Here is a 27,864-nt window from a genome sequence, read left to right as displayed (position 1 = left end):
TCGGCCATTAGTCTTGGTCCGGCTCTCACTTCCAAGATTCTTTCACTCTACCAGACCCCCTCAGCGCGGCTAAAAATCAATGGTACCTTATCCCGGCCTTTCAATATCCACAACGGGACTCATCAGGGCTGTCCTCTGTCCCCCCTACTGTATATATTGATTATGGAACACTTGTTATCCGCCATTCACCAGAACCCTGATATATCGGGCATCCCTATTAGAGACCATGTGTATAAATGCTCAGCCTTTGCTGACGATCTGTTGGTGTATGTTACTAACCCTCACGTGACTCTCCCGGTCCTGATGGCGGAGCTGGCGGGGTTCGGCGCTTGGTCGAATTTTAAAATTAATATGGCCAAATCCGAGGCCTTAAATGTTTCCCTCCCTCACTCGGCAGTGGACCTTATTAAACGTAACTTTTCCTTCGCCTGGCCCTCCGGAGGCCTTTCCTACTTGGGCACGAAAATCCCGGCTGACTTGTCCCGCCTCTTTTATAGTAATTTCTCCCTTCTATTATCTCAATTTGATGTCCTTTTACGGTCCTGGAACAGGAAACCGTTTTCCTGGTTTGGAAGGGTGAATATACTAAAAATGACCCTCCTACCTAAATTACTCTTTTACAAACACTACCGATTAGTATTCCTGCTCAGTTTTGGAGGGCCCTGCAGAGCAGTTTTGGGTCTTTTGTCTGGGCCTCTGTCCGTCCTCGGATCCGGAGGGGCACGCTCATTTGCCCTAAGGGGGCTGGAGGTGTGGGCCTTCCTGACTGTCACCTTTATTATATGGCGGCCATGCATGCTCGTTTACTGGATATGTTTCATAACTCAGCCTCTAAACTCTGGGTGCGCATTGCGCATGATGTTACCCCCCCTCTCTTTAGCGGGGCCTCCTTGGTCTTGGCCCCCACCTCCTTCCTCCTTGTCTCTTTTGTCATTCACCTCCAGGCAAACCTTCTCCGCCCTCCATTGTTCTCCAGCTAGAGGGTCTCTGGAGGACCCCTCTGGTACCTTGCTGTCAATTACTGATCATCCGAACTTTCCCCCGGGAGTTGCTTTCAGTGGATTCCTGGGTGGGGTTAAGTCTGACCCACTCCGTTTTTTCCACGTGTTGTCTTCTGAGGGCTTATTGCCCCTTGCTGACATACGTCCAGTTGAACCTCCCCATCCCCGTAGGCCTTATGAATACATTCAACTGAAACATTTCTACTCTTCGGTGTCACGCTCGGCCCGTCTGCACGGGAGTTAACTCCCTTTGAGGGACTTTGCATGCCCCCCCCCTTGCCCCCCCACACCATAGGGTCTCTGTACAGATTGATGCTTTCTTGACACACCTCTTCTTTGCCCTCCTTCTGTAGCGCTTGGGAGGCAGACCTCGGCTCTCAGTTCTCCCCGGAGCAGTGGCAGAGATGCTTTGACCTTTCACATAAGTCAATCATACCGAACAGATCACAAGAGATGAACTACAAAATACTCTCCCGCTGGTACAGGACTCCGGAGCAGTTGCATCAATGGTACCCGTCAGTCTCTGACCTTTGTTGGCGCTGTGGACAAGCGACTGGTACGATGTTGCACATCTGGTGGGGTTGTCCCTCACTGCATCCATTCTGGACTTCAGTACGCTCTATCACTCACAAGATCACCGGTGTGACTGTTTCGGTTTCCCTGAGGCAGCCCTGCTCTTCATGTTTGACATTTCTGCTACTTCCTTCCAGAAATCTCTCTTACACTATTTTCTGCAGGCTGCTAAGTCAGTTATTCCCTGTAAATGGAGGTCTTCCACACCCCCAACTGTTGGGGAATGGCTTGCAGAGGTGAATTATTTTCAGCACATGGAGGAGTTAATTGCCTTGACCCCTGCAGAAAATGAAAGATACACCAAAACTTGGTATGATTGGTCATCCTTCCAGTCTACCTCCGACTACAGTGACCTATTGGCCTTGGGATCCTCTGTGACGCCTTGATTCTTTCTTGGCTACGCTTTCTCTCGTCTGTCTTGGTAACCTTCCCGCCCCTACTGCCCTTGTTTTTTCCGGTCTGTCTGTAGGACCCTTGTCTCTGCATGTCGTCATGTCTGCCTGTTACTGTGTTTTACATACCTTCTTATTTTTCTGTACTTCACTCTTTATCCCTCTATTGTTTCTCTTCTGAACCTTGCCGCTTTAGCATTGATGTGGTCATTACATATTCTTAGTTGGTGTTCCTTGTTGAGTATACTGATTGATTTGACATGATGTCTTTTCTTTCTATTGCGCGAGTAACAGACTTCCTAGTGCTGACCGCAATTTCTACCATACACGGTCTTTATGACTTATTCTGTTTTTATCTTGCATTGCGGCCATGCTTAACAACTTGTGCCTCTGCCACTGTCATGCCTTGTTATTGTTTCTTGTTTATTGAAAATTAATAAAGTTCCAAATGTTAAAACATTTTTTTTAAAAACCACAAGCGTTGGAGATCTGGAGGACCAGGACAGCCAGATCATTTGGAGGAGCCCGGATAAAACTCCTTGTTGAGAAGCCCAGGCAGACAACACATTGGATACCCAAGTTTCGTCAAATATCTTAAGCAAGGACGAGCCTACTGCTTCAAATGCGAACTTCGCCAGGTTATCAATCCGTTAGTCCACAGTGTCCTTGAAAGAAGCCACATCAGCCAGAGGAAGAGTGGTGGACTTGGATAGGCGAGAGAACGGAGGGTCCACAGAAGGTGGGGAGGTCCATTTGGAGACCAGGTCCTGGGCAAATGGAATCATAGTCCTCAGCCGTTTTTCAGGATGCTTCCAGGCTGCATCCAGCAGGTCATCAAACTCTGTATGAGTGCTTAAGACCTTGGGAGTGGGGCGGAAGGAAACTTCTGGAGCTGGGTCCGAAGTTCCAGGGTCCTGTAGGTGAAAGGTGTCCCTGACAGCGGACACCAGACTGTCCACCATGTACGACATGGATGACAGCCTCTCGGCCTCCGAGTGCGGGTCCTAATCAGCGTCCACCAGTTCCCCAGGAGACCAGTAACAGGCAGTGGAAAATCCAGATCCAGGCGTAGTAGACCTGGAATGGCGGGCCGGGGATTGGGAGCAGCCTCCAGGAGAGCAACCATGAGAGCGAGGACGCCGCCTTGTAAATGGGGAGGGGGAGCGGCGTGGAGACGTCGCATCGGGTGAGGAGTCAAGAGTAAATGACCCTAGGGCGCTTGTGAGAGTGCCAGGAGGGGCGGCCAGAGGAGGCTGAATAAGCCTCCCAGGAGTGAGGGTGCAAGGAGGACCGCTTTAAGGCAGTAGCTACCTCCCTGGAAACCTGCACCAGTTCAGAGATAGTCAGAGAAAGAAACTCACTCTCTAGAAAACAACAAAAAAAAGAAGACCAAATCTGGAGAGCTTCAGAACTGTGTCTGCCTCCTACTGAACCTAAACTAAAACTGATTAGCTCAGAGTCAGTGGGCGGGGTATATCCTGCCAGGAGGGGCCGACTTCTTTTTTGTTAGTGCCTAGTGTCAGCAAGATATACCCACGGTTCCTGTGTCCCCCAAAGGAACCGAACGAAAAAATTTGCAATTATCTGTCTAGCTCTTCTTGACTGTTCTGTTTGTACACAGCAATACTTTCTCTACTGACCAACCTTTAGGTCTGGACGTTCCTTCATTTTCTTGGGTTTCTTCTCAGGTGGACCTCTTAGTTTTTCCTTTTCTTGGTTGCGTTTCAGTCTTCGAAGCTGCTCTTGTATTCTTCGCCTCTCTTTCCTCATCTCCTCACGATGTTGTTCATCAAAGAGGGCAAATTTCCGGCTTTAACACAGGACAAAAAAGGTCATAAAACAGAACATGTTGTATTTTATTAAGATAAAATGACACCCAGAGGCAGTGTTTCCCAAACTGGGAGCCTCCAGCTGTTGGTAAGCTGCAGCTGGAGGCTCCCTTTTTTGGCAAACACTGTCCTAAGGGGTCTCATCAAAAAATGTAAGGACTACTCACATAAATTCATCATCTTTAGTGGTACGGATTCGACTATAAGCATCAATGACAGCTGGTTTGCGCACTGTCTCACATCGAACATATTCTTTTCCATCCTCATCTCTAAATGTGCGGTAGATTTTCAGTCGACGTCCACTAGCTGCTGAATTTAGACTTGTCACTGAAGCAGTGTCATCATCCCTGTGAGAGCCTCCTGGAGTAGCTGACCCTGTGGCTAAACAAAATACATTAAGCAGAGGGCAAAAAGACTATGCAAAAATTAAAAGTCCTTTGAAAAGATACTTGGTTATGCTAAAATATTAAATCAGGAAAATACTTAATATAGCACATTCTTCAATGGTACAAAGCTATGCACTAGTAGACTGTGTAGTTTACACATTTGGAAAGCATAGCACGATACAAATACCTGCTGCCACAGGTTTTCTTGTTAACTATGATCTACCTGTGGCTGTCAGTGTATGTGGAGTAAGTGGAGGTTGTTTCATACACTGTTGACAACCACAGGACAAGCTTTCAGCAGTTGTGGTCCGCCACTAATAGCCAACACTGAAATTGCTCTTCACCGGCCTATAAATGATTATTAGAATCTTCTCTTCCATATTGTGTTAAAATGTATAATAAAGCAACTGAGTAATATTAGTGTTAATAACCAAAGTGAACAGATCATCCATTCCTTCCCTTCCCCTAGTGTCAGCCTATTCTCAATCACACCATTGTGTGTCTGTAACGGTCATCAGACAGGAGAGGTATAGATCTGGAGACAGCAGAGAATGAGCTCCAGGGCTCCCAGCTGCCTTATCTAATCAGCCACGAAGCTAATAAGCTGTAAATGCAGCTCTCTCCTTCACACGATGAAAGAAATTAGGGAGATTCATCAAAAACAGTCTGTAGGAAAAGTTGCTGAATTACCCATAGCAATCAATCAGATTACTTGTTTCATTTTTCAGAGGCCTTTTCAACAATGAAAGAAGCGATCTGATCTGTTGCTTTGGGCAACTCAGCAATTTTTCCTCTGGACAGGTTTTGATAAATCTCCCCCTATATTAGTATTCAGCTTTATATACACGATACACAGGTTTTTTTTTTTTTTTTTTTTTGGCCGTACCACTCCTTTTAATTATATAATTTGTATTGCTTGCTATGCTGCTCTCTTCAACTAACAGATTAGGACCCTCAATAGACACTACACTAGATAAAGCAGAATTTCTGCCTTCTTCCTAAAGTCCAAACTACAGTTAAAATTAGAAGACAAGGTCTACAACACTCACAAAATCCTTTTCTGTCTTTTTTGTCTTTTCGGCTCCGCTCTTTGTCATTGCCACTGTCTTCCCCCATTAACATCCTCTGCAGCTCTTTTCTCTCCTGCTCTTCTCGCTCTCGAGACAGCTGAGAACTAGTCTTCTTATTCTGTAGCATGTTCTCAATGTTTTTTCCCATCTCTTCAAAGTCACTGTCTTCAGCGGAGCTGCTATCTGTGTCTGTGGACAAAATCTCTGCAGATTCTAAGACTCTGGAAAGGATAAGATTAAGGAAAGCATAAACAACACTGTAAAATATAATATATACACATCATCATGATGTGGACAAAACATCAAAAAGGTACAGACAAGAATTTTCTTTCCCTTCAAAATAAATAAATTAATTAATTTTACACTAATTAAAAATACAATATAAAAATAGAATACCAGAATTTTAGGTACAGCATTCCATCCTAGTAATTTGCTAGTTGGACCACCGGAAGTAGTACAGAGCAGTTGTACATAGGAGTATCATGAAGCTGAAGCCCATATATGCTGTTGCTATTGGACACTAGAATAGTTTAACCCACTGGTAATACTAGAATTTTTCTTGGCAGACTACCATGGGTCAGTATGGTCTATCATGTGATAGATGCGCCAAAGCACTTTTTTTTGCGACTTTTGGCTGTAAGCAAAAAGCTACAATTTAGCAAAAAATCTATTTCAGTTTTCACTTTGCAGTGGTATCGGATTTATCAAGCGCAAATGTCGCACAAAAAGTCGCCAAATTTTGTTCCGATGTGATTTTTTTGTTTTGTGCTCCAAATTTATCAACCCCCTGCAATAGTATAATCAAAATGCAGCACCTAAGCAAAAGCAAAGCAAAAATAAAATGACTTCAAACACACTTTCAAAGCCGACAATGATAAATCCCTCCTTATATCCTTTTGGTATAGTTTTTTTTTGTCATACTGATTTGAATGATGTAGTTCTGTTTGCACATACAGTGACCCCCCGACCTACGATGGCCCCGACATACGATCATTTCAACATACAATGGCCTCTCAGAGGCCGTCGCATGTTGAAGGCAGCATCAATATACGATGCTTTTGTATGTCGGGGCCATCGCATAAACGGCTATCCGGCAGCGCAGACTGCTTCAGCTGCCACCGGATAGCAGTTTACTGTGCACCGTGTGGTCCGCTGACGATCCCTCACCTGTCCTTGGGGCTCCGGCGCGTCCTCTTCGGGATCCCCTGCATTGTCGGCGCTCTCCATAGTAGTCATCACGTCATCGCGCACGCCGCCCCGTCATCCAATAGGAGCGGTGTGCGTAGCGACGTGATGGCGGCGACGGAGAGCGAGGATGCCGGGGAAGCAGAGGCCTTGCCGGAGTGTCGGGTACACCCCGAGGAAGCGGCGACAGCGATGGAAGGCGACATCTCAAGGGCAGCGGTGATGGTCCAGAGCGGCGGGGACAGGTGAGTACAACTTCCTCTACCAGTGGTCTTCAACCTGCGGACCTCCATATGTTGCAAAACTACAACTCCCAGCATGCCCGGACAGCCGTTGGCTGTCCGGGCATGCTGGGTGTTGTAGTTTTGCAACATCTGGAGGTCCGCAGGTTGTAGACCACTGTCCTATACTTTACATTGCACGGATCCCTCAACATACGATGGTTTCACCAAACGATGGTCCATTTGGAATGGATTACCATCGTATGTTGAGGGACCACTGTATAGATTTGTTACTGGCTTCAAGTACTTGCATGTAGCAAAGTACATGTTTCTATAAGTAACTGTCTAGTGTAAGCACTTTTAATAATAATTTGTCCCTGTCACTTACTAATACTTTGACATGCCACAGAGCGTGTTATGGATATGAATATGACACACATTTTATTTGCTATATTTGTGTTTTTATGCCCATAAGCTTCACAGAGTTAAATTCCACCTTTTATACAAAGGAAGGGTTCATTTCAATGTATCATCCTTTCTTTTGTTATAGACCTGCCTGACTGCTTCTAGGAGGTGTTTTATGGATAGGTAATAGAATCTGGGAGGGGTGTAGAATCTGGGAGGGGCTTCTTTTAGATGAAAGACTTTGCTGTTCATTGTTGGGGGTCCCTTTTTCCTATCACCTATGGCTGTGGCTGGAACATTTTCCAAGATGTAGGCCTCAAGTTTGCAGGGCCTCATGGGTCAACAAAGGCCGATCCATCCACCAGAACATCTGAAACTTCCATCTACATTTTTCATCTAAGATCCTGGGATGCTAAGTATAAAACTGTATCATTTCTGTGCATTTTATATTTGTCTGCCTTTATGGCCCTCATGTGATATGTATTAGTACTGCATAGAGAATTGTCTAGTTAGCATTACAAGTGTTTAACTAGAATGTTTATTATCTTATTAAACATTTATATCTTTTGCTGCAATCTGAGTGATTAACAATATTGTTTGTTAATTGTTAAGATATAACTCTGCCAGAATTCCTCAAATTAATAGGTTGGCTTTGGGCGCTTATGAAAACATTTAGGCTCCAATAAAGGTGCATTCACACCATGTTTTGTACATACGGGGGCCGGATGCGGCGGGGGGAGGGGCAAATCAGGCGCTCCCGTACCCCGGCCGATTCAGCCCATGACTGCATTTACTTTAATGACCCGACCGGAGTCAAACGGTGACTCCGGTCGGCTCAGTTTTGACACGAATGCGGTTTACTACGGTTTTAGGTCCGGTCCAAAACCGCATACGGGTCAAAACTGAGCCGACCGGAGTCACCGTTTGACTCCGGTCGGGTCATTAAAGTAAATGCAGTCACGGGCTGATCCAGCCGGGGTACGGGAGCGCCCGGTTTGCCCCTCCCCCCGCCGGATCCGGAACCCGTATGTACAAAACATTGTGTGAATGCACCCTAATTCTGGGTAAAGTGTCTAATGTACCTGGGCTTTGTAATATTGTATTCACTGACCACTTTCATTCACTGGTTGGCAGCCATTTTGTTAATCCCTGAGGCACATGGCTTACCCCAAGCCACGAACCACAACATTGTGTTACATGTGTATAAAGCTATCTAGCACAATTGGGCGGAAATCGCTGTGTTCTATTGATCGTGGGGGTCTGAACACTCAGAACCTTACTGATCCAACATTTTCACGTCTCTTTGCCATGTGAAAAGTTTTGGTAAACGACAGGGACACTTTAATCAAGGCATGCCGCCTCCTAAATGTTGTTTTTATCTCAAAATATGATTTGTTTGAATTAAAAGTTTAACTGAACATCTTTGCATTAATCAATAGTATAATATGCCACTTATTCGGCTCCTTCCCTCTTTAAACTGCTGATTTTCAGTGCAGTTTTTATGCTTTTTTTGAGCATTCCCCATGGGTGCTTTTTTCCCCCCCCATGGGTGCACTAAAAAGCTAAAGACTTGGTGATTAACGTGGGGTAGATAATTTGTGTAGCATACTTATTCTGAAGATCAAATATGCGCTGGCACTCCTCTTTATATCTTTCTTGATGTTCTGCCACAGAGAAACGTGATCCTCTAGCAAATTTGCTCATTGGTCCCTCTCCAGAGCGTGCTTGCTCAGTGGACATTGTTCTCACCACATCTATTACTTCCCATCGAGAAAGCTTCTTAATCTAAAAAACAGAGAGTGATTACTGAACAGGAACTAGTATTAATACCGGAATCAGGAGGATAACCCTAAGAAATAATTCATTCATATATTTGTACTGTATTGTTAAACGTTGACAATTTAAATAATTACAGGATATATAAAATGCATAGACTGTTATCTCAGGCTTTATATGCTTTATATACATCCAGTATATATGAAGACCAAGGTGTTGTAGTTAAGAAAAGAAATTGTAAAAGTATACACAGTGAAATCTCTACACCTTTTTAATAAGACCACTACCCTGTGAAGGATTTTCTATCCACCATACATTATGCATTGTGGCCATATTCTAAGACCCCTTTTCAATGCAATTTTGGGTGGTTTCACTGTATGTATATATTTACACCTAAATTACATTGATTCATGACCATGAAGTCTACACAGTCAATAGACAATTCTAAAAGTTTTTTTTTTCATAAGCCTTTACATTTACTTTCTCACCTCTTCTTCTGGCACTCCAAATTTGCGGAGCAACTGTTTGGCATTCTTCAATGAAAGTCTGCGCAAATCTGCATCAGTTCCTGTCACTGTTTTTTTCACCGGCTGAGGCTCTTTATCATCTTGCTGTTACAAGTAGTAAGAAGTTACACTATTAATAATGCATTTTATTTTATGCACAAATATACACTGACATTCTAGAGTCACTTCCACACACATGAATCAATTTTGCAAATAAATGCATACTTTAAAAAGAATCTGCGTTCAGTCTCACCCACACTAACCTGTTGGTACAGGCTGGTAGTGTGGGTGACACAGATGATAATGATACTTCCCTATCTCTGATGCATTGTTCGGTTCACCCTTTATTCTCCTAATTCGTGCGGCAGGCTTGGTGCATGGGTGGCGCTCCAGGAGCACTCTGATGTCACGGCTGCTGCTTTTTCAAGCCTGCTTGCAGCCATGCTGAGTAAGGAAGCAGCCCGTGAAGTCAGCGTTCTCCTGGAGCACCGCCTGTGCACCAAGCTTGCCGCTCAAATAAGCAGGATAACTGGTGAACGGGACCACTGATGGGCTCGTGGCAAGTATTATTTTGATCAGTGTCACCCACACTACAAGCCTGTACCAACAAGTCAGTGCGGGTGACACTGATGCCAGATTCCCTTTTTACCTTTAAAGATCAGTATCACCCACACTAATCTGTTGTACCAGCTTGTGGTGAGGATAACTCCATGCTTCCAGTCTGCCACAATATAGGTTCTTTAGTACATGCCAATTACCTGCCCGATGCATGGTGGGGCGTTTCCAAGCTCCCTATGCACAATGACGTCTGGCCGGCATCTTCCTATTAACACTCCCTCCCCTGTGCTGAGCCTACTGTTCTGCAGAATGGAGCTCAGCACAGGGGAGGAGGCATTAGAAAGATGCTGGCATGATGACAGTGCACGGGAAGCTTGGGAATGCCCCCCATGCACTAAGCAGTTGTGCATATCAAAGAACAAGGATTGCAGCAGAATAGAGGCACAGAGCAGGGGAACGACAAGTATCATGTCACCAGTGTCACCCTCACTACAAGCCTATACAAATTCCCTTTAAAAGAATGAGGTGTGATTCCATAAAGAGAGTATATATACATGCAAAACTACAGAAATGTAAACATTCTGAATGTGTTCTTATTACATGAGCCTTAAACATAAAAGTCTAACCTTTTGTTGAGTTGGTTTGTTGGGGATCTTCACATAAGAGAATCCTTCTCCACAGCCAGTTGGGTCTGCAACTCCAGTCACCTCCAACAGACATTTTCCTTTCATAGCAGCAATAAATGCTCTTGTAGTGTTCCAAGGTGCAGTCCTTACCTGTTCAGATATAAATGATCATGCATGACTTGCAAGAGCCAAACATCACAAAGTGGACTATTCCCACTTCCCATGCCTTACCTCATCGTCTATCTTCATCTGGAAGTCCTCTTCATTCTCCTCATCGGGGGCAAAAAAGGATTTTTCTCCATAGCCAGCATCCTGCAAGGAATTTATGGTACATTAGATTATGTGTTATGGTCCCGTAGACAAAGTGTATGTCATATCTATATGTGTATAGCCACACACACACTAATATATAATATATATATATATATATATATATATATATATATATATATATATATACACACACACACACCCTAGATTTATGCAGCCCTGCACAGCTGGACCAGGCTCGTTCAGAACAGTGATGGCGTGAAGGAGGAAGGCAAGTAGGAAATGTCTTCCCTAAAAATATTGTTGGACACCGTTCTACTCATATTTCATAAAAATAAAAAAATGTGTTTTTTAGTGCGAAAAAGTTGGTTGATTTATAGAGTTTAACAAACTACAGACCTTTAAACGCTGTTCTGCTGAAATCATGCTGTAATAGGCACAGCACTGCTCCGGAGACACCATTGCGCGAATCTCTTCTTCTGTTGGTAAGCGGAAATCTGGTTTCAAAACCCACCAATTAGAGTCCATTCCTAAAAAACAAAAATGAAGGGTTTTTGAGTAAAACACCTTTGATAGTATTTGCTTTCAATATGGGTACAAATAATAAAAGGGCAACATGTTACCTGTTCTTTTAAAATCTGCACACAGTTTAAGTCTCTTTCTGATGCTGCTCTCTGAATGGGAAGGAAAAGCCTTTTTAATATCCTCCATGCGAATTCGGCGAGGTCTATCTTTGCTTTTCCAAAAAAGACGATATATGAACACCTGATAACAGATCATTGACAAAATAATTTCTCATTAATGAAACTGTACAAATGCAACTAAAACAAGACATAAGTCACTGGAACACAGTACGGACTTGCAAGAAATCCCGGATATGCGTGTTTGCCCTTTTAGAGTTTGGGCCAGGAACTTCAAAGAGAGGACACTGTTGCCCAACGACAAAAATGTCCACCAAATCGCGAATAAAATAGCCTTGGCGGGTGCGAATTATCAGGAAGTCTGTTTCAGGCATCTTGTGCAAGTAGATTGGAGATCTAAATAAATTATTTTCAAAAGCCTAAAGAATAGAAAATTGAGAATAGTGAATTGTTTAGAAAAAGTGCAGATCAGATACAATACAAACTGTTAGCTGTACACATACCTGTAAAAGCTGCCCTGGGTGCAGAGAGCCAAGGAACGGGGAGGTGTGACAATAAACGGTCTCTCCATACTTGCAGTCTGGTGCACCAGGATCCTTCCCTGGTTTCTATTAAGAAATAAAACCGATCAGAAGACAAAGTTCCTAACATCTCATATATAGCCTTATTTATTTTTCTAGAGAAAAGGAATTCTTACCCTCTTGTAATAGTTCTTGATTTTGGTTGCCATGCCAACTTGCATCATTAACGGCGCATTTTCTTCACTGTACTCAGCCAAAATTAGGTCTCCATCTTTGCCTGTAAGATCCTGTGAAGTACGCATAAAAAACATCTCTCCTCCTCCAGATGCCTGCCGCTCTTGCTCTCTCATCTAATGCACAGACAGAGGAATCAACAAATTAAATCAGATAAAAATAATAAAAACAGAGCCCTTTAACATAGTGGAGGTGATATTATAGTGTATAAAACACAAAAAACATAGGTACTACATGATGGAAGTTTTGAATTACAAATATTTAGACTGCATGAGGAATCTGCTAATGTTGCCCATACACAGGAGATAAAAGTTGAACTTGTGGCCATTTTAGCCTATCACTATCTAAAAATATATGTTAACTATTATTTATGCAGATTGATGGTAAGTTACTGTCTGCCAAAAATTAGATTTTTTTTTAGACGTTATTGGGTCAAACTACAAATGAATGTTATGCTTGACTGAATGCAGCCAATCACATGTCAATTTTTACACGCCTTTGCACACTATTAAATAAAACCCTGACCTGCCAGTTTAGTCAGACATGTTGATTCTCTGATTATTCACAAAGTACAACTGATCGGCTGTGCTACAGCGAATACTGATTTTGTATGTTTGGATGAATATGAAATGAATAATGTTAAGCAAAAATGTTATAATAAAATCACCTTTGCCTTCTTCTTGATGTGTTTAAGAAGCGGTTGCACGGAGTGTGCTCCTGGTTGGGAAAGGGCCCCAAATGAATATTTCTTTAATGGAGGGCGGTGTAATTGCCGCAGTTTCATAGGACCCATATGTGTAGGGAAAAAAGGCTGTCTGAGCTCTACTGCCGGGATCGAGTGCTAACAGAGAGGAGAGAATGAACATGATCAGTGATGCAGATACTTAGTCACAACATATATTCTGCGCCCCATTCTGATCAGGTGCTAGCCAACTCAGCAAGTAGTTTATTGTTGTACAATTCTCATGCCCGACAGTACAGAAAAACGTATCCCCTATCTGCAGAAGAGGGGATAAGTTTTAGATCCCAGGAGGGTCCAAGTGCTGTGGCCCGCCCCCCACTATAGTCTGTACGGAGCCCCAGTCTCCCACAGAGTGGCGTGTCATGACCCCTGCCAGAAGCGGGGGCCGCCACGCCCCTCCATATAGCTCTATGGGAGAGCTGAAGATAGCTGAATGGCTCTTCCACAGAGATATATGGAGGGGGCGTGGCGGCCCCAGTTTCGGGCCGAGGTCGTGAAGCGCCAATCTATGGTAGAGACGATCGCGGGAGGCCACAGCGCTCGGACCCCCCACGATCTAAAAAGTTTTTCTGTATTCTTGGGCATGAGATAACTTCTTTAAGACACAAAAATTAATACCCTCACCGTCCACACACACACACAATACACGGAAACCTATACAGCGGTGTGCTATTTAAAAAAAATTAATAAATACTTGTCCAAGGGACTTAAACTGAGCACAATCTACTTGTCCCTCATGACAATCCACTTGTCCCGGTACATAAAATAATTTCAATCAAAATAGTCTGTAAATAAGGTCTTTATTAATAGAAACTTAAAGGGGTACTCCGCCCCTAGACATCTTATCCCCTATCCAAAGGATAGGGGATAAGATGTCAGATGGCCGGGGTCTCGCTGCTGGGGACCCCCTGGATCTATCATGCAGCACCCACCTGTAGCGGCTCCCATAGACTTGCATTGAGGGCCGGGGTGTGACGTCACATGGGGGCGGAGTCGTGACGTCACGATCTTCCTTCCTGGTGGTCAAGATGGACTCAACCTGAGGACCTCCAGCGGTTCCAGAAGCCGCTACAGGTGGGTGCTGCACGGTAGATCCAAAGGGGGGCCCCAGCAGCGCGACCCCGGCGATCTGACATCTTATCCCCTATCCTTTGGATAGGGGATAAGATGTCTAGGGGCGGAGTACCCCTTTAATAGGCATACCAGTATGTCACCCCATTAGGTGGATAAGGCCCTTGATAAGTAAGTCCGCCCCGTTAAGTAGGTAGTCCCCGCTTCAGGTAGGCATGTCCCTTTATCAGGTAGGTATGTCCCCTCATCAGGTAGGCAGGCATGTAGGGCTCCCCTAGTATGTAAATAGGGCCCCAGATATATATGTCCCCTCCAGTTGGTAAAAAGGTAGGGCTCCCAGACAAAGCCCCAGATAGAAATGACCCCCATTAGGTAGAGCTCCCCCCAGTAGGTAGAAAGGCCCCCGTTAGATATGACCCCATCAGGTAGGCAGGTTAGGCTCCCATTTAAAACAATTATACCCCCTAAGTCAGAGATTTCCAAACTTTTCATGGTGAAGCTATTGCATAGTTTGGTGATGCACTCCTTGCTATAGTGCCAATTGCATGCATCGAGTTGTACCAGTATCAGCATTAGAAATGTGGCTGCAACCATCCTGTGCCAGTTCATCCCCCCACTTTATCACGCCCTGTGCCACATATTTCACTGTGCCATTTTATTCCCCCCTCTGATCCCCCTGTGCCATTATATCCCCCCCCCCCCCCCCCTGCACGGCTTGCTATAGGCTGCAACGTACAGGAGCAGTCTACTGGAGTTTAGTGATAGGGCAAGAATGATTGCCCCATTATATGTGAATTCCACAGGCATTTAGCCCTGCTTGCCCAAAGCAGGGCTAAATGCCAAAAGAATTCACCTGCCCGGAACTGCATGTTCTGGTCATCGGGTGATACAATTTCCACATCCCTGATAGAGTAATGTTACACAGATGACCATTCTTGTATCAGGTAGCAATAAATTTCAATTCATACTGCAATATGGTTATGTCAACAGGAATAGTGCAAGTTAACACATTAGAGCACACTGTTCCATACTAGCATTCATGCCTTAGGAAGTGTGGGCATAGTAAATGTAAGAAATACCTGGATAATGTTTCCTCCAAATGTTCCTCGTAATCCCTGCTGCTTTGGATAGTAAAATTCATCATTGGATAAATTCCAGGGATCCTTTACCTCTGGCTGAGACATGTTCTGTGAAATTACACAAACATTAAAAATGCATTGTTAATCTTAAAGAGATTGCAAAAAAATGTGGTTGCATTATTATTTCTTACACCCCTTCCATTCTCGAGATATGCAGGTTTAACCCCTTAAGGACCAAGCCCATTTTGACCTTAAGGACCAGACCAATTTTATTTTAGCGTTTTCGTTTTATTCCTCCTAACCTTCTAAAATCCATAAAACTTTTATATTTCCATCTACAGACCCATATAAGGGCTTGTTTTTTGCGTGACCAATTGTACTTTGTAATAAAACCTCTCATATACCAAAAAAAAAAGTGTATGGCGAACCCAAATTATTTTTTAGGGAGGAAATTGAAATCAAAACCACAATTTTGCACATTTTGGAGGGCTTCGTTTTCACACTTAACTTTAAGGTATAAATGACATGTGTTCTTTATTCTGTGGGTCAACACGATTAAAATGATACTCATGGTTAGATACTTTTCTATTTTTGTACAGCTTAAAAAAAAAAGAAAATCGCAAACTTTTTGTACAAAATCAGTAATATAAAAATCGCCCTATTTTAACTACCTATAACTTTTGAATTTTTCCGTATATGGGGTGGTATGAGGGCTCCTTTTTTGCGTCATCTGTACTTTTTATTGATATAACATTTGCATATATAAAACTTTTAGATCACCTTTTATTAATTTTTTGGGAATAAAATATGACAAAAAAGCAGCATTTTTGGTCTTTAATTTTTACGTTTATACTGTTCACCGTACAGGATCATTAACATTATATTTTGATAGTTTGGACATTTACACACGTGGCAATACCAAATATGTTTATGGAAAAAAAAAGAATTACGCTTTTTGGAGGTAAAATGGGAATAAAGGACAATTTTTATTAGGGGAGGGGGATTTTTCCCCTTTTTACTTTTTATTTTTAAAATTTTCAACTTTTTTTTCTTAATTTATTTTTATACACTTATGTCCCCATAGGGGACTATCAATAGCAATCATTTGATTGCTTATACTGTTCATTGCTATGCATAGGACATCGCACTGATCAGTCGTCTATCTTCTGCTCTGGTCTGCTCGATCTCAAACCAGAGCAGAAGACCCAAGGAGATGGCTGGAAGCAGGTGAGTGGACCTCCGTCCGCCATTACAGATGAGCGGAACCCTGCGGCAGCGCTGCAGGAGATCCGATCATCTAGTTTAACATGCGCATTGCCGCAGATGCCGTGATCTGTACTGATCATGGCATCTGAGGGGTTAATGGCGGACATCCGCAGCTGGGACCTGCAGTGTATGTAAATGTACGTCCTGGTACACTAAGTACCGCTACGCGAGGACGTAAATTCACGTCCGTGGTCGTTAAGGGGTTAAAATTCGTTCAGGGAATCAGTCAGATGGGTGTGAACTTAATTTTAATAATGGGGGTAAATATCAGGTGATGGATGGGATTATAGTCAGGGAGTGTGATACACCGAGGCATGTGTATGTATAATCCCACCCATCAAAGCCCTAGGCCAAACAATGGCAAGATACAGTCCCAGTTGAAGTCTTTAGTAATGGGCTATGTCTCCATAAGGATCAATTAGCAATAACTGTTTCAACAGAACAGTAACTTGACATAAGTGAAGGTGGTTTTCCCACTAAACAAGGTTAGTAAAATGAGATTTAAACCACATATATGAGCTAAAGGAGTACATATTCTATTTTTTTGTTAAACCAACTTACATCACGAGAAGGCAGATAACCTTACTGCGCACACCAACCAAGTCAAGTCTTACTGTCCTTTTTAGTCACATGAATACGGCTTACAGGCTTAATTCTTTGACAACTTTTAAGTAATACATACAGGGCACATTCACAGTACATCTGCAGTGTTTTAACATACACATAGGGGGAGATTTATCAAAACATGTGCAGAGTCAAAGTTGCCCATAGCAACCAATTAGCTTGCTTCTTACATTCCTAACAAGGCATGTGAAAAATGAAAGAAGCAAGCTGATTGGTTGCTATGGGTAACTTTGCCTCTGCACAGGTTTTGATAAATCTCCCCCATAGTATTTTATAGAAGAGAAGGAAGAGCATTGTCAAATACTAGGATATACTGTATATGTCTTTCACTCAGAATGCCACCTCAAACAGCATCAGCTAGACCCATAACCCAGGACTGACACTTGGATCCTCCTCCCTGTTCCATTACCAAATGATCCTTGTTCACTACTGAACCGAAACATTTACTAGGAGCAAAACAGATGTGCATTTTCATAATCAGTTTAAGTTCCAGAGCAATAGGAGGAGACCAACAGGTCAAAGAAAAACCCAAAACTGTCCGAGAACCAGAAGAAATAAAACATAACTGATCACACCCTCGGACAGAGAACCAATGGAAATCTCAAAAAGGGCGGGAGCTGTGTCCCCCAATGGATCCATCGAGAAAGAGATTTTATGGTAAGTAAACAAAAAATCTCCTTTTCTATATCGGCTCCATTGGGGGACACAGACCGTAGGACGTACCAAAGCCGTCCCTTGGGTGGGCAGAAAAACAGTCAGGCAGACGGCCGATCCACTGCCACCTGCAACACTTTACAGCCCAGACTAGCATCCGCCAATGCGAAAGTATGGACTCTGTAAAACCTCGAGAAAATGTGCAAAGACGACCAGGTAGCCGCCTTGCAAATCTGCGAGGCCAAGGCTCTATTCTGGAGAGCCCAGGATGCCCCAACAGAACGGGTAGAATGAGCCACAACCCTGAAAGGAGGAATCTTCCCCTTGCAGCGATAGGCTTCCGAAATGGCGGACAGAATCCACCTAGAAATGGTGGCCTTGGAAGCAGGTTGTCCCTTGCGACGACCTTCCGTAAGGACGAAAAAGGAATCACACTGACGAAACGAAGAAGTGATGGAGCGATAAGACCGAACAGCCCGAACTACATCCAGCTTGTGTAGTAAGCACTCCTTAGGATGAGAAGGAGCAGGACAAAAAAACGGGAGGACAATGTCCTCATTGAGATGAAAGGCCGAAACCACCTTAAGCAAAAAGGAAGGATCTGTCCGGAAAACAACCTAGTCCTGGTGGATTACCAGAAATGGAGAACGGCAGGAAAGAGCTGCCAATTCAGACACCCTCCGGATGGAGGTGATAGCAACAAGAAACGCCACTTTCCAAGAAAGGAGGCGGAGAGATACCTCTCTAAGGGGCTCAAAGGGTGCACCCTGGAGGGCACTCAGAACCAAATTCAAGTCCCAAGGGGGAGAGGGTGACCGATAAGGAGGAACAGCATGCGCCACTCCTTGAAGGAAGGTCCGGACATGAGAATTAGAAGCCAGAGGCCGCTGGAAAATAACAGCAAGGGCCGAAACCTGACCTTTAAGTGAACTGAGAGACAACCCCAGTTCCAACCCCGACTGTAAAAAGGAGAGAAGACGGGGAACCGAGAAGGTTACCGGGGAGAAGTCCTGAGCTTCACACCAACGAAAATAAGACTGCCAAGTATGGTGGTAAATTCTTGCAGAGGAGGGCTTACGAGCCCTGAGCATGGTGTGAATGACTTGGGAAGAGAACCCACGGGCCCTCAAAACCGCGGTCTCAACCGCCACGCCGTCAAATGCAGCGACTGTAAGTTGGGGTGGCAAAGAGGACCCTGAGAGAGCAAGTCCGGATGGAGTGGAAGGCGCAGTGGAGAGTCGTCCAGGAGCCTGACTACGTCGGTGTACCACGACCTTCGGGGCCAATCTGGAGCTAACAGAATGGCGGGGACGTCCTCTGCTTTGAGTTTCCTCAGTACCCTGGGAAGGAGCGGAAAGGGGAGGGAACAGATAGGGTAGGGCAAACCCCGTCCAAGGAAACACTAGGGCGTCCACGGCCAGAGCCCGATTTTCCGATTGTGCCGGGACGCGAAGAGGTCCACGTCCGGAATGCCCCAGAGGTCGAAGAGTTGCGCGAAGACCTCTGGATGTAGAGACCACTCGCTGGGGTCGGGTGAGGACCGACTGAGGAAGTCCGCTTCCCAGTTGAGCACTCCCGGAATGTGAATCGCCGAAATGGCCACAACCTTGCTTTCCGCCCAGGTGAGAATCTTGGTCACCTCGGCCATGGCTGCCGAGCTGCGAGTGCCGCCCTGTCGATTTATGTACGCCACGGCCGTGGCGTTGTCCGACTAGACTCGGACAGGACGGGACTGAAGATGGGACTCCCAATGAAGAAGACAAAGAAGAATCGCCCGTAATTCCAATATGTTTGTCGGAAGAAGGGTCTCTCGGGGAGACCAGAGTCCCTGAACACGCCGCCCCAGCCCGACAGGCTGGCATCCGTTGTAACAACCTGCCAGTGAAGAGGAAGGTATGACCACCCTTGGAGAAGAAGGAGGGAGCGGAGCCACCAGCAGAGACTGACGGACCCTGCGAGGGAGAACAATCTGACGATCGAGGGACAGAGGAGACCTGTTCCATCGAGAGAGAATCGCCAGTTGAAGGGGGCGGTAATGAAACTGGGCAAAGGGTACGGCTTCCATAGTTGCCACCATCCGACCCAGGACTTCCATGCAAGTGCGGATGGGGACTGAGACCTGGGTCCAAAGGGAGCGGACCCCCGACCGAAGCACCAGACGTTTGTCCGGCAGGAGACAAATTCGGACAGAGGCCGTGTCGAATCGAAGTCCCAGGAAGGTTAGAGACTGGGTAGGACGGAGGACTGACTTGTCCCGGTTGACCATCCACCCGAAGCGATCCAGAGGGTGGAGAGTGACGTCCAGATTCTCCAGAGTCTGGGCTCTGGTTGAAGCCTTGATGAGGTCGTCCAGGTAGGGTATCACCGAGATTCCCCTGGACCGTAACAGGCCCATCACTGGCGCAAGGATCTTTGTAAAGACCCGAGGAGCCGTGGTCAGACCAAAGGGGAGGGCTACGAATTGAAAGTGCCCCTCCGGAACCGCAAAGCGGAGGTACCGATGATGGGCCGGAAATATTGGCACATGGAGGTAGGCATCCTTGATGTCCACTGATGAAAGGAACTCCCCTTGTTCCAGGGACGCCACCACCAAACGGAGAGATTCCATTCGGAAGTGGCGGATAAGAAGGTGACGGTTGAGACGCTTGAGGTCTAGGATTGGTCGCACAGAACCGCAAAACGGCCAGACAGGTTGGAGTCCGACTTCCAAGATGGGTGTGCCCGGAACAAAGGAGCCTTCTTGTCCCGCAAGGGCGCCTGCCCGGACCCTTTGCTGGAGCCAAAAGGTCCGAAAGGACCAAAAGGAAAAGGACTTCCTTTGGGAAGTAGGGCGAGCCTTATTTTGAGGTAACATGGAACTCTTACCTCCCGTTGCCCCAGAGATAATCTCATCAAGGTGTTTGCCAAAAAGACAGCCACCTGTAAAAGGAAGCTCAGTGAGAGACCTTTTGTAAGCGGCATCCGCATTCCAAGCTTTAAGCCACATAGAGCGGCGGAGAGCCGCTAGGTGACCCACAGCAAAGGCAGAACAACGGGCTGACTGCATGGAAGCTGTGCACAGGAAGTCCCCAGCTTTAGAGCATTGGAGAGCCAGAGCAGATAGCTCCTCTGGGGGGGATCCCGCTAAGATATCCTGATGGAGCTTTCGGCACCACTCCGACAGAGCCTTGGACACCCATGTCGAGGCGAAGATGGGGAGAAGAGAAGAGCCAGCTGCTTCAGAAGCGAACTTCGTTAAAGATTCTATCTTCTTGTCTGTGGGATCCTTGAAGGCAGCGGCATCTGCCAGAGGCAGTGTAGTCGCCTTAGAGATCCGGGAGATTGGTGGATCCACTGAGGGAGGGGAAACCACCTTAGTGACAAAGTCCTTGTCAAATGGATAACGTTCTTGAATCGTCTTGATTCCCAGGAACCTCTTGTCTGGATGTTTCCATGCAGATTCCAGAATGTCGTCAAAGTCAGCGTGAGAGCTGAACCTTTGAGGTGCTGGCTTAGCATGATGAAAGGATACTCCTGGATTGACATCTGAAGATCTTGGGTCCTCTAAGTGAAAGGTGTCTCTTATGGCTGTCACCAATGAGTTCACCGTTGTAATTGAGTCCGAGCGGTCCTCTGAGTCAGATGCCGGCTCGGAAGCCTCGTCCACCAGGAGAATGGGAACGAGTAGAGGCAGTCCTGGCGTGGCAGAGTGGCGACTCCGAGAACGTTCCCTGGAGGAGCGACGTTTGTGCCCAGATGACAGGGGGGGGACGGGACCCACGAGGGGAACGCTCACGTCTATCTGAAGACTCAATGGAAGAGTCAGACGAGGCACCCCTAGTACACTTGTGAGAGCGTGAAGTATGTGGAGACGAGGAGCTGGCCCTCTCAGAGGCCCTGCGCAGGGAAGACCCTTCAAGGCGGACACCACTTCCTGGGAGGTCTCAGCCACCGAACGGGAGACTTGGGTAAAGTCAGCCATATACTGGGTCAGGGAAGAAACCCAGGCTGGTGGAGCGGCTGAACCCACCGGAACCGAAGGGGCATCAGGGGGTACCAGGGGGTCTGTGGGAGCAGTGGAGCAGGCAGGGCAAGTGGGCTCGGTAGAGCCAGGCATTTTTGTACTACAGTGCACTACAGACAAAATAAGTCACTGAGGTTCCAGGTTTCTGTTTAGAGGGGGGAACAGCTCTGGGTACGGACATTATGAGAAAAAAGAGACAGTAACTTTCTTACCCTAGTCTGTGTCCCCTGGCAGCTGCAGTGAGGAGAACTGCTCCGTGCAGCTAGTGGGAGAAACAGGTTAGTCAATAGCAGAGGGGGCATGCCTGAAGCAGAGGCACTAACTAATTGGCCCCCTTGTGACTGAAAATTGCGCCCACGGCGCTGATTGGAGGCTATTTGGCGCCTCAGAAGAGCTCCGACAGTCCTGTGGGCGGAGCTAAGGACGGGCCGAGAAGAAGCCGTAATGGCGCCCGCTCCTTGTCCCGAGCGCACATGTCAGCCGCATATGCGCTCGGGGGAACAGAGCGGGCGGCCGATACACTGGCAGGGACTGCCGGAGAAAGCGAAAGTAAGCCGGCGCAGCGAGTGCCTGGCCCGAACCAGCGCCGCGGCTGTCAGCCGTACATAAGGCGCTGGCGGAGAAAACGAAAGTAAGCCGGCGCTGAGAGCGCCCGGCTCATACCAGCGCCGCAGGTGTCAGCCACGTATAAGGCGCTTAAGTATAAACAGTAACCACGCACACTCCAGTGAAAACACATATGCCCCCTCAGATGCCACTGCTCCCCCAGAATAAAGGTCCAGAATAAAAGCCCCATCCCCAGTAAGCCAGCCTCATAACCTTAAAAGGTGGGCCAAAACAGGGGGTCTCCAGAAGTTGCAAGTCCGCACCTGAGGAGAAAAGGGGTCAGAAGAACTTACCTAATGGAGTCTTCAGTGTAGTCTTCAGTCAGTTTAGTTACCTGCATCACGCCTGGCTGCTATGCGCGAGCGAGGCGAGCAGGGAAATAGGGGGACCCGGACCCATGAGGTACCAACCCAGGCACTGACCGTTGGCGAGGGGGGGTGAACAGCGCATATATGCAATATCTGTGCCCCCTTACTCTCAATGGGGAAACAGGGAACCGGAGTCCCTGAGTCCCCACCTGAAAACAGAAAAGAAAAAGGAATAAAATAAACTAACACGTCCCTATACTAGGAAAATAAAAAATCTGAAGACCTGGTCTGGAGAAATCCAGACCATGTCCACCTCCTTCAGACACTAAGCTTAAACTGATTAGCTCAGGGTCTGAAGGCGGGTATATCCTGCTGGGAGGAGACGACTTTTTTTATTACCATAGTGTCACACCTCCTAGAGACAGCAGCATACACCCACGGTCTGTGTCCTCTAATGGAGCCGATAGAGAAAAACACTTTTCTCATTTATGTGACTGGGTGACAAAAGAAGCTGTGGGATGTCCACATGAGGGAGGAAAAATAATATCCAAAGAATGACAAATAATATCAAAGTATGGTAGGCACCTTCCAGTATGGTTTTCTTCATGCTTTTGGGGCCTGACACATTACACTGCGCTGAGCTAATCGCCAGCCGCAGCGATGTCCCACCTCAGCCAGTGATTTTTGAGCCCAGCAACATGAAGAAGGCTGGACACGGCCCCAATATTTCATATTGCTGCCCATTGGCTGAAGCAGGACACAGCTTTGGCATGGATGACAATACCGGAGGCACTCATTGAAACACACATTAGCTGAATTTCATTCAAAAGACCAGTGTTTTCTAACAAGGGTGCCTCTAGCTGTTACAACACTACAATTAGTTGCAGAATGATCTCTCACCCACTCAGCAGTCTCTCTGCCCATTGAAGCAGGACAGGCTCTCTTTGCACACCTGACTAGTGATGTCATGTCTCGGCCACACTGCAACCTGAAAAATGTTGTATGCTGTTAAAAATATTGGAGCAAAAATCACAGAAGAATTGAGAGACCACCGTCACACACAGGTACAGACTACCGTTCACACACAGGTAAGTACCAGACTACAAGGGCATAAATTTACATCTTGCGTCCATAACAGGTTAAAAAAAGGACCTCACTACTTGGAGTAGGTGCATTGGATGGGTGCCTATGCCACTTAACTATCTCATGTATTTGGAATGCTTGTGGCTATACTCCTGCACTGTTAGGCTGGGTTCATACTATAGTGCAGACAGATCACAATTTGGTGGCTCCTGAAAAAAACAATGCTGTAAGCAACCAAATTATGGATGGGTTGTTAGGGATTCTGGGCACTAGGTTCAGCTCTTCTTGGCTAGCAGCTTAGGCTGCTTTCACACTATGCCGTAGCTCCATTAAAATGGACATTAATGGCTAAAAATATAAAATTTCCCCCAAACTTTTTCGGCCATAACGTCCGCTATTGTAACGGAGCTAAACGGGTGTACTAACGGACAAAGAGGATCCCATTCACTTGAATGGGATTCCTCTAATGTCCGTTAGTACACCCGTTTTTGCGGACGGAGCTAGCAGGAGAAAAAGACACAAACAATTTTTTCTACCACTAGCTCCATAATGCCCGTCACACTAATGGAAAAATACGTAGTATAATGTATAGGTAATTATCAGACAGACTAGGTTTTCACTTGTACTCTTTGTTTTTACTGCCAGAGAAGAAAATAAAACAGTTTGGCCAGTTCCACTGTACTTAACTGGACTGTTTTATAGGTGTGCCAGAATTGTCAGTCTTACCCAGGAGATAGCAATACAGCAAGTTGATCGTGTAAAGCACATGTGTCCGAGCTCAATTCAGGGACATCAGTTTGCAGAATCCATTTAGATAGTGGAACATGACTGGAGAAAGTAATACTTAAAGCAGTATTCTTCTTAAATCTTGCTGATAAACGGACACCAGACAGACCCCCTATTAAAGTCTATGTGCAATAGGCACTTGTGATAAGCAGAGTAGAGCTGGCATTTATCATTGTGTTTACCCTTTTTTTTCCTGTCTATATTTGGTGCTAAAAGTGTCCTTTTTGTGCCTTTTGGTTTACACATTTCTGCTTATTTTGAGTTGTAATCCACTGATTTTGGACGGGTTTTATGAACTGCGCTTTTTTGTGAAAAGGTGCAATAAAAAGGTGCAAAACCCACCAAAAAGTCTCTAAACTACACCAGCCAAAACTTAGCTTAGCTTTTTGGTGTATGTGAAGAGTAAAATTTCTGAAAATGTGACCTGCACAAAATGTATTAAATGACCTGCGGCCATTTAAGAAATGTGGTGCTCCTACGCATTACCAGCACACACAAAAAGTGTAGAAAAGTGCTTCACTTACACCTACAATGATGAATGCCCCCTATGCTCCAGAATGGACATGTGCACTTACAAAGACTAGCATTACACTTTGCTATTTCTGGCAGTATACTGAAACCAACTTCTGTTCAAGAAAGGATGTACTTTAGCAAACACCACCATGACCAACTACTGGCAGCCCTAACTTTAAAATGCACACTACACTCTGCTTACAGAGGTCAGCTAGTTTTACGTCACAAACTGGTTTCCTTAAATGGTAAGTTGAAAAAACAAGTTAAAACGAGGTGTAAGATTTTAACAGTATTGTAACTTTTCAAGCCCTTTTGATTGATGTATATAAGAAAAGGTTATCTGGAATATGCCTTTAAAGGGATTAATAACATACCTGCTGGGGCTCCTCTTTGATCACCCCAGTTTTCCCTAATAAAATTCTACTTTTCTTTAGCGATGACTCCTTTTTGCTTTCCTTAGAGGGAGAATTTGAGGTAGTTTCTTCTTTTTCATCTGGGATTTCTGGTAATAAAAGACATGTATAGATCAATGATAACATTTCTTTGACACATGCTTTTGTCTACAACAAACCAATGTAAAATGTTACCAACCCAGTATTATGTTTTCATCATTTGGATCTAAGGTTAAAACAGGAGGCTCTAAAATCCTGTCCATGGCTTCATCATCCCAAATTATGTTATCTTCCCATCGTCCATAAACCAGTTCCTCATTGTCGATAGGAAAAATGGAAAACCATGGGCGATCTTCTTCAGTAGATGCTAAAAAGCAAAAGGACCACACCTTTGTAAGCAGATTCCCAATATCACTGCACAATTTGACCAACAGTTGCCAAAATTGACAGGCGACTGTGTGCATCAGCTAACAGACCCCTGCTGAAGGAGAAGGAACAACAGAGAGAATACGACCATCTATTTCCTGGTCCGGAGAAATTTGTATCATGGAAATTAAAGTCATGGTGCCACAATGTGGAAAATATACAGTAGCAGCAAATGGGGCAGAATACAAAAAGCTTTCCTGTTCGTATCCAAGGTTTCTTAGTTTTAGTGATAACTACCATCTATAATTCTGTTTCGAGCTGTCCTTTAGTCGTGATTTTCGGGTCTTACCTTGCTGTTCTGGAGGGTGTTTTTCCTTCCCTTTAGAAGAGATCAAAGAACCTGGTATGCTTGGCTTTTGCACTAGAGGCGTTGGTAGATTTAAAAGTGATCCACTTCGATTTAGCCCTGCATCAAAGACTCTTTAAATCAGCAAATAAGTAGATACACCTCATGCAAATGACATCATTCCTACAATTAATAATACCTTGCTGGGCATTGTAGGCTGTGGCATTCCTGGTCATACTGGAGGGAAGCCAACCCGCTAAACTGGCTCTCTGGGTCTTTGTTACTTTGTGCTTAACATCCTCCCCGTTCCAGATGACATCATCCTCCCACTGAAGCTGTGTTACCATCAGGAAATGTTCATCTTGAAATTGAGCCTCTGTGGATTCCTCTGGTTTCTATATGTCAGAAATAAGCTCTGTTTAAGAATTCGATAGCAATATTTTAGCCAATGTTCACTGCAAAATAAAATCATTCACAAATACCTTTTCAGCATCCTCTGCATCATTCTCTTTCAACTTAAACCCATAATCAAATCCACTGCCATCTTCAGGCACGCCAAGCATATCATACCACAGCTGAGCTGGTCCATAGCGCCATTCTGCTACTTTAGGTTTTGTATCTGCAATTTTATCTGTATCCCCAGTAGACTGGGAGAACTTTGATTCCACGGGAGCCATCATGGTGATCTGTAAAAACCATCAATAATTAACATGAGTCCAGCTAATAATTAACTCCCTTAAGGACACAGCCCATTTGTTTTTTTTCATTTTTGCACTTTAGTTTTTTCCTCCTCACCTTCTAAAAATCATAACACTATAAATTTTCTACCTACAGACCTATATGAGGACTTGTTTTTTGCGCTACCAATTTAATTATGTAATGAAATAATTTTACCACAAAATATACAGCGAAAGAAAAAAAAAGAAAAAATAAATAAATTATATATATTTATTTCTGGGACAAATTTTTTTTAGTTCTGTTAAAAAAAAATATATAACTTCTTGCATGAAAAATAGTGTGTTTAAAATTGCCCCCTTCTGACCCCTGTAACTTTATTTTTCCATATACGGGGATGTGTGAGGGCAAATAGTTTTTATTGGTACCATTTTTGTTTTGATAGGACTTTGATTGCTTTTTATGTATACACCACTGTTTTTTATGTATACACCATTGACCGTGCGGTTTAATTGACATTATATTTTTATAGTTCGACATTTACAAACGTGGCGATATCATGTTTATGTTTATTTTTGTTTACTTTTTTTGTTGTGGGAAAAGGGGTGGTGATTCAAACTTTTATTAGAGAAGGGGTTAAATCATTTTTATGAACTTTTTTTTTTTTTTTTTTACAGTATTTTTTAGTGCCCCATCGATCAGACGGCAAGGAGGCAGCAAGGGCCTCCTCCTTACCTTCTAAGACCCATAACTTTTTTATTTTTTGACTGACAATGTTTATTAGGGCTTATTTTCTGACAAGTTCTACTGTCCACATGGAATTGCACAATTTCAGGGTTCAAAATATGGTAAATCTGACAAGCTCTCTTTATTGTATGGGTCAGTACGATTCCAGTGATACAAAACTTGAATAGTTTTTGTTTAGTTTCATGATTAAAACTTAAAAAAAAAACTTTGTTACCATGTTCTCACCCATATAACTTTTTTATTTTCCACCTACGGAGCTGTGTTTTAACGGTACCACATTTGTGTAGTCTTTGCTTCTTGATGACTTTTTATTATGTTTTTTTTTTGGTGGGGGGGGGGGGTAATGTACCATATATACTCGAGTATAAGCCGACCCGAATATAAGCAGAGGCCCCTAATTTCACCCCAA

General features: G+C 44.8%; 1 protein-coding gene across 1 annotated transcript in view; it reads right to left on the bottom strand.

Moving 5' to 3' along the window:
- TAF1 (TATA-box binding protein associated factor 1) overlaps window positions 1-27,864 on the bottom strand; it is a gene marked incomplete at its 5' end in the record, with an annotated part of 82,329 nt that overhangs the window by 37,332 nt on the left and 17,133 nt on the right. The window contains 19 exon segments of the mRNA XM_056539530.1: window positions 3,611-3,776; window positions 3,963-4,176; window positions 5,231-5,472; window positions 8,672-8,847; window positions 9,327-9,449; window positions 10,529-10,678; window positions 10,760-10,840; window positions 11,198-11,328; window positions 11,422-11,563; window positions 11,658-11,858; window positions 11,943-12,047; window positions 12,137-12,310; window positions 12,862-13,035; window positions 15,087-15,194; window positions 25,304-25,431; window positions 25,521-25,688; window positions 26,037-26,153; window positions 26,233-26,428; window positions 26,516-26,719. Of these exon segments, the coding sequence (XP_056395505.1) occupies window positions 3,611-3,776; window positions 3,963-4,176; window positions 5,231-5,472; window positions 8,672-8,847; window positions 9,327-9,449; window positions 10,529-10,678; window positions 10,760-10,840; window positions 11,198-11,328; window positions 11,422-11,563; window positions 11,658-11,858; window positions 11,943-12,047; window positions 12,137-12,310; window positions 12,862-13,035; window positions 15,087-15,194; window positions 25,304-25,431; window positions 25,521-25,688; window positions 26,037-26,153; window positions 26,233-26,428; window positions 26,516-26,719 (3,000 nt within the window).

This window comes from Hyla sarda, chromosome 9, assembly GCF_029499605.1.
Source record: "Hyla sarda isolate aHylSar1 chromosome 9, aHylSar1.hap1, whole genome shotgun sequence".
NCBI classification, from domain to species: Eukaryota; Metazoa; Chordata; class Amphibia; order Anura; family Hylidae; genus Hyla; species Hyla sarda.
This window is presented reverse-complemented; position numbering and strand designations above follow the sequence as displayed.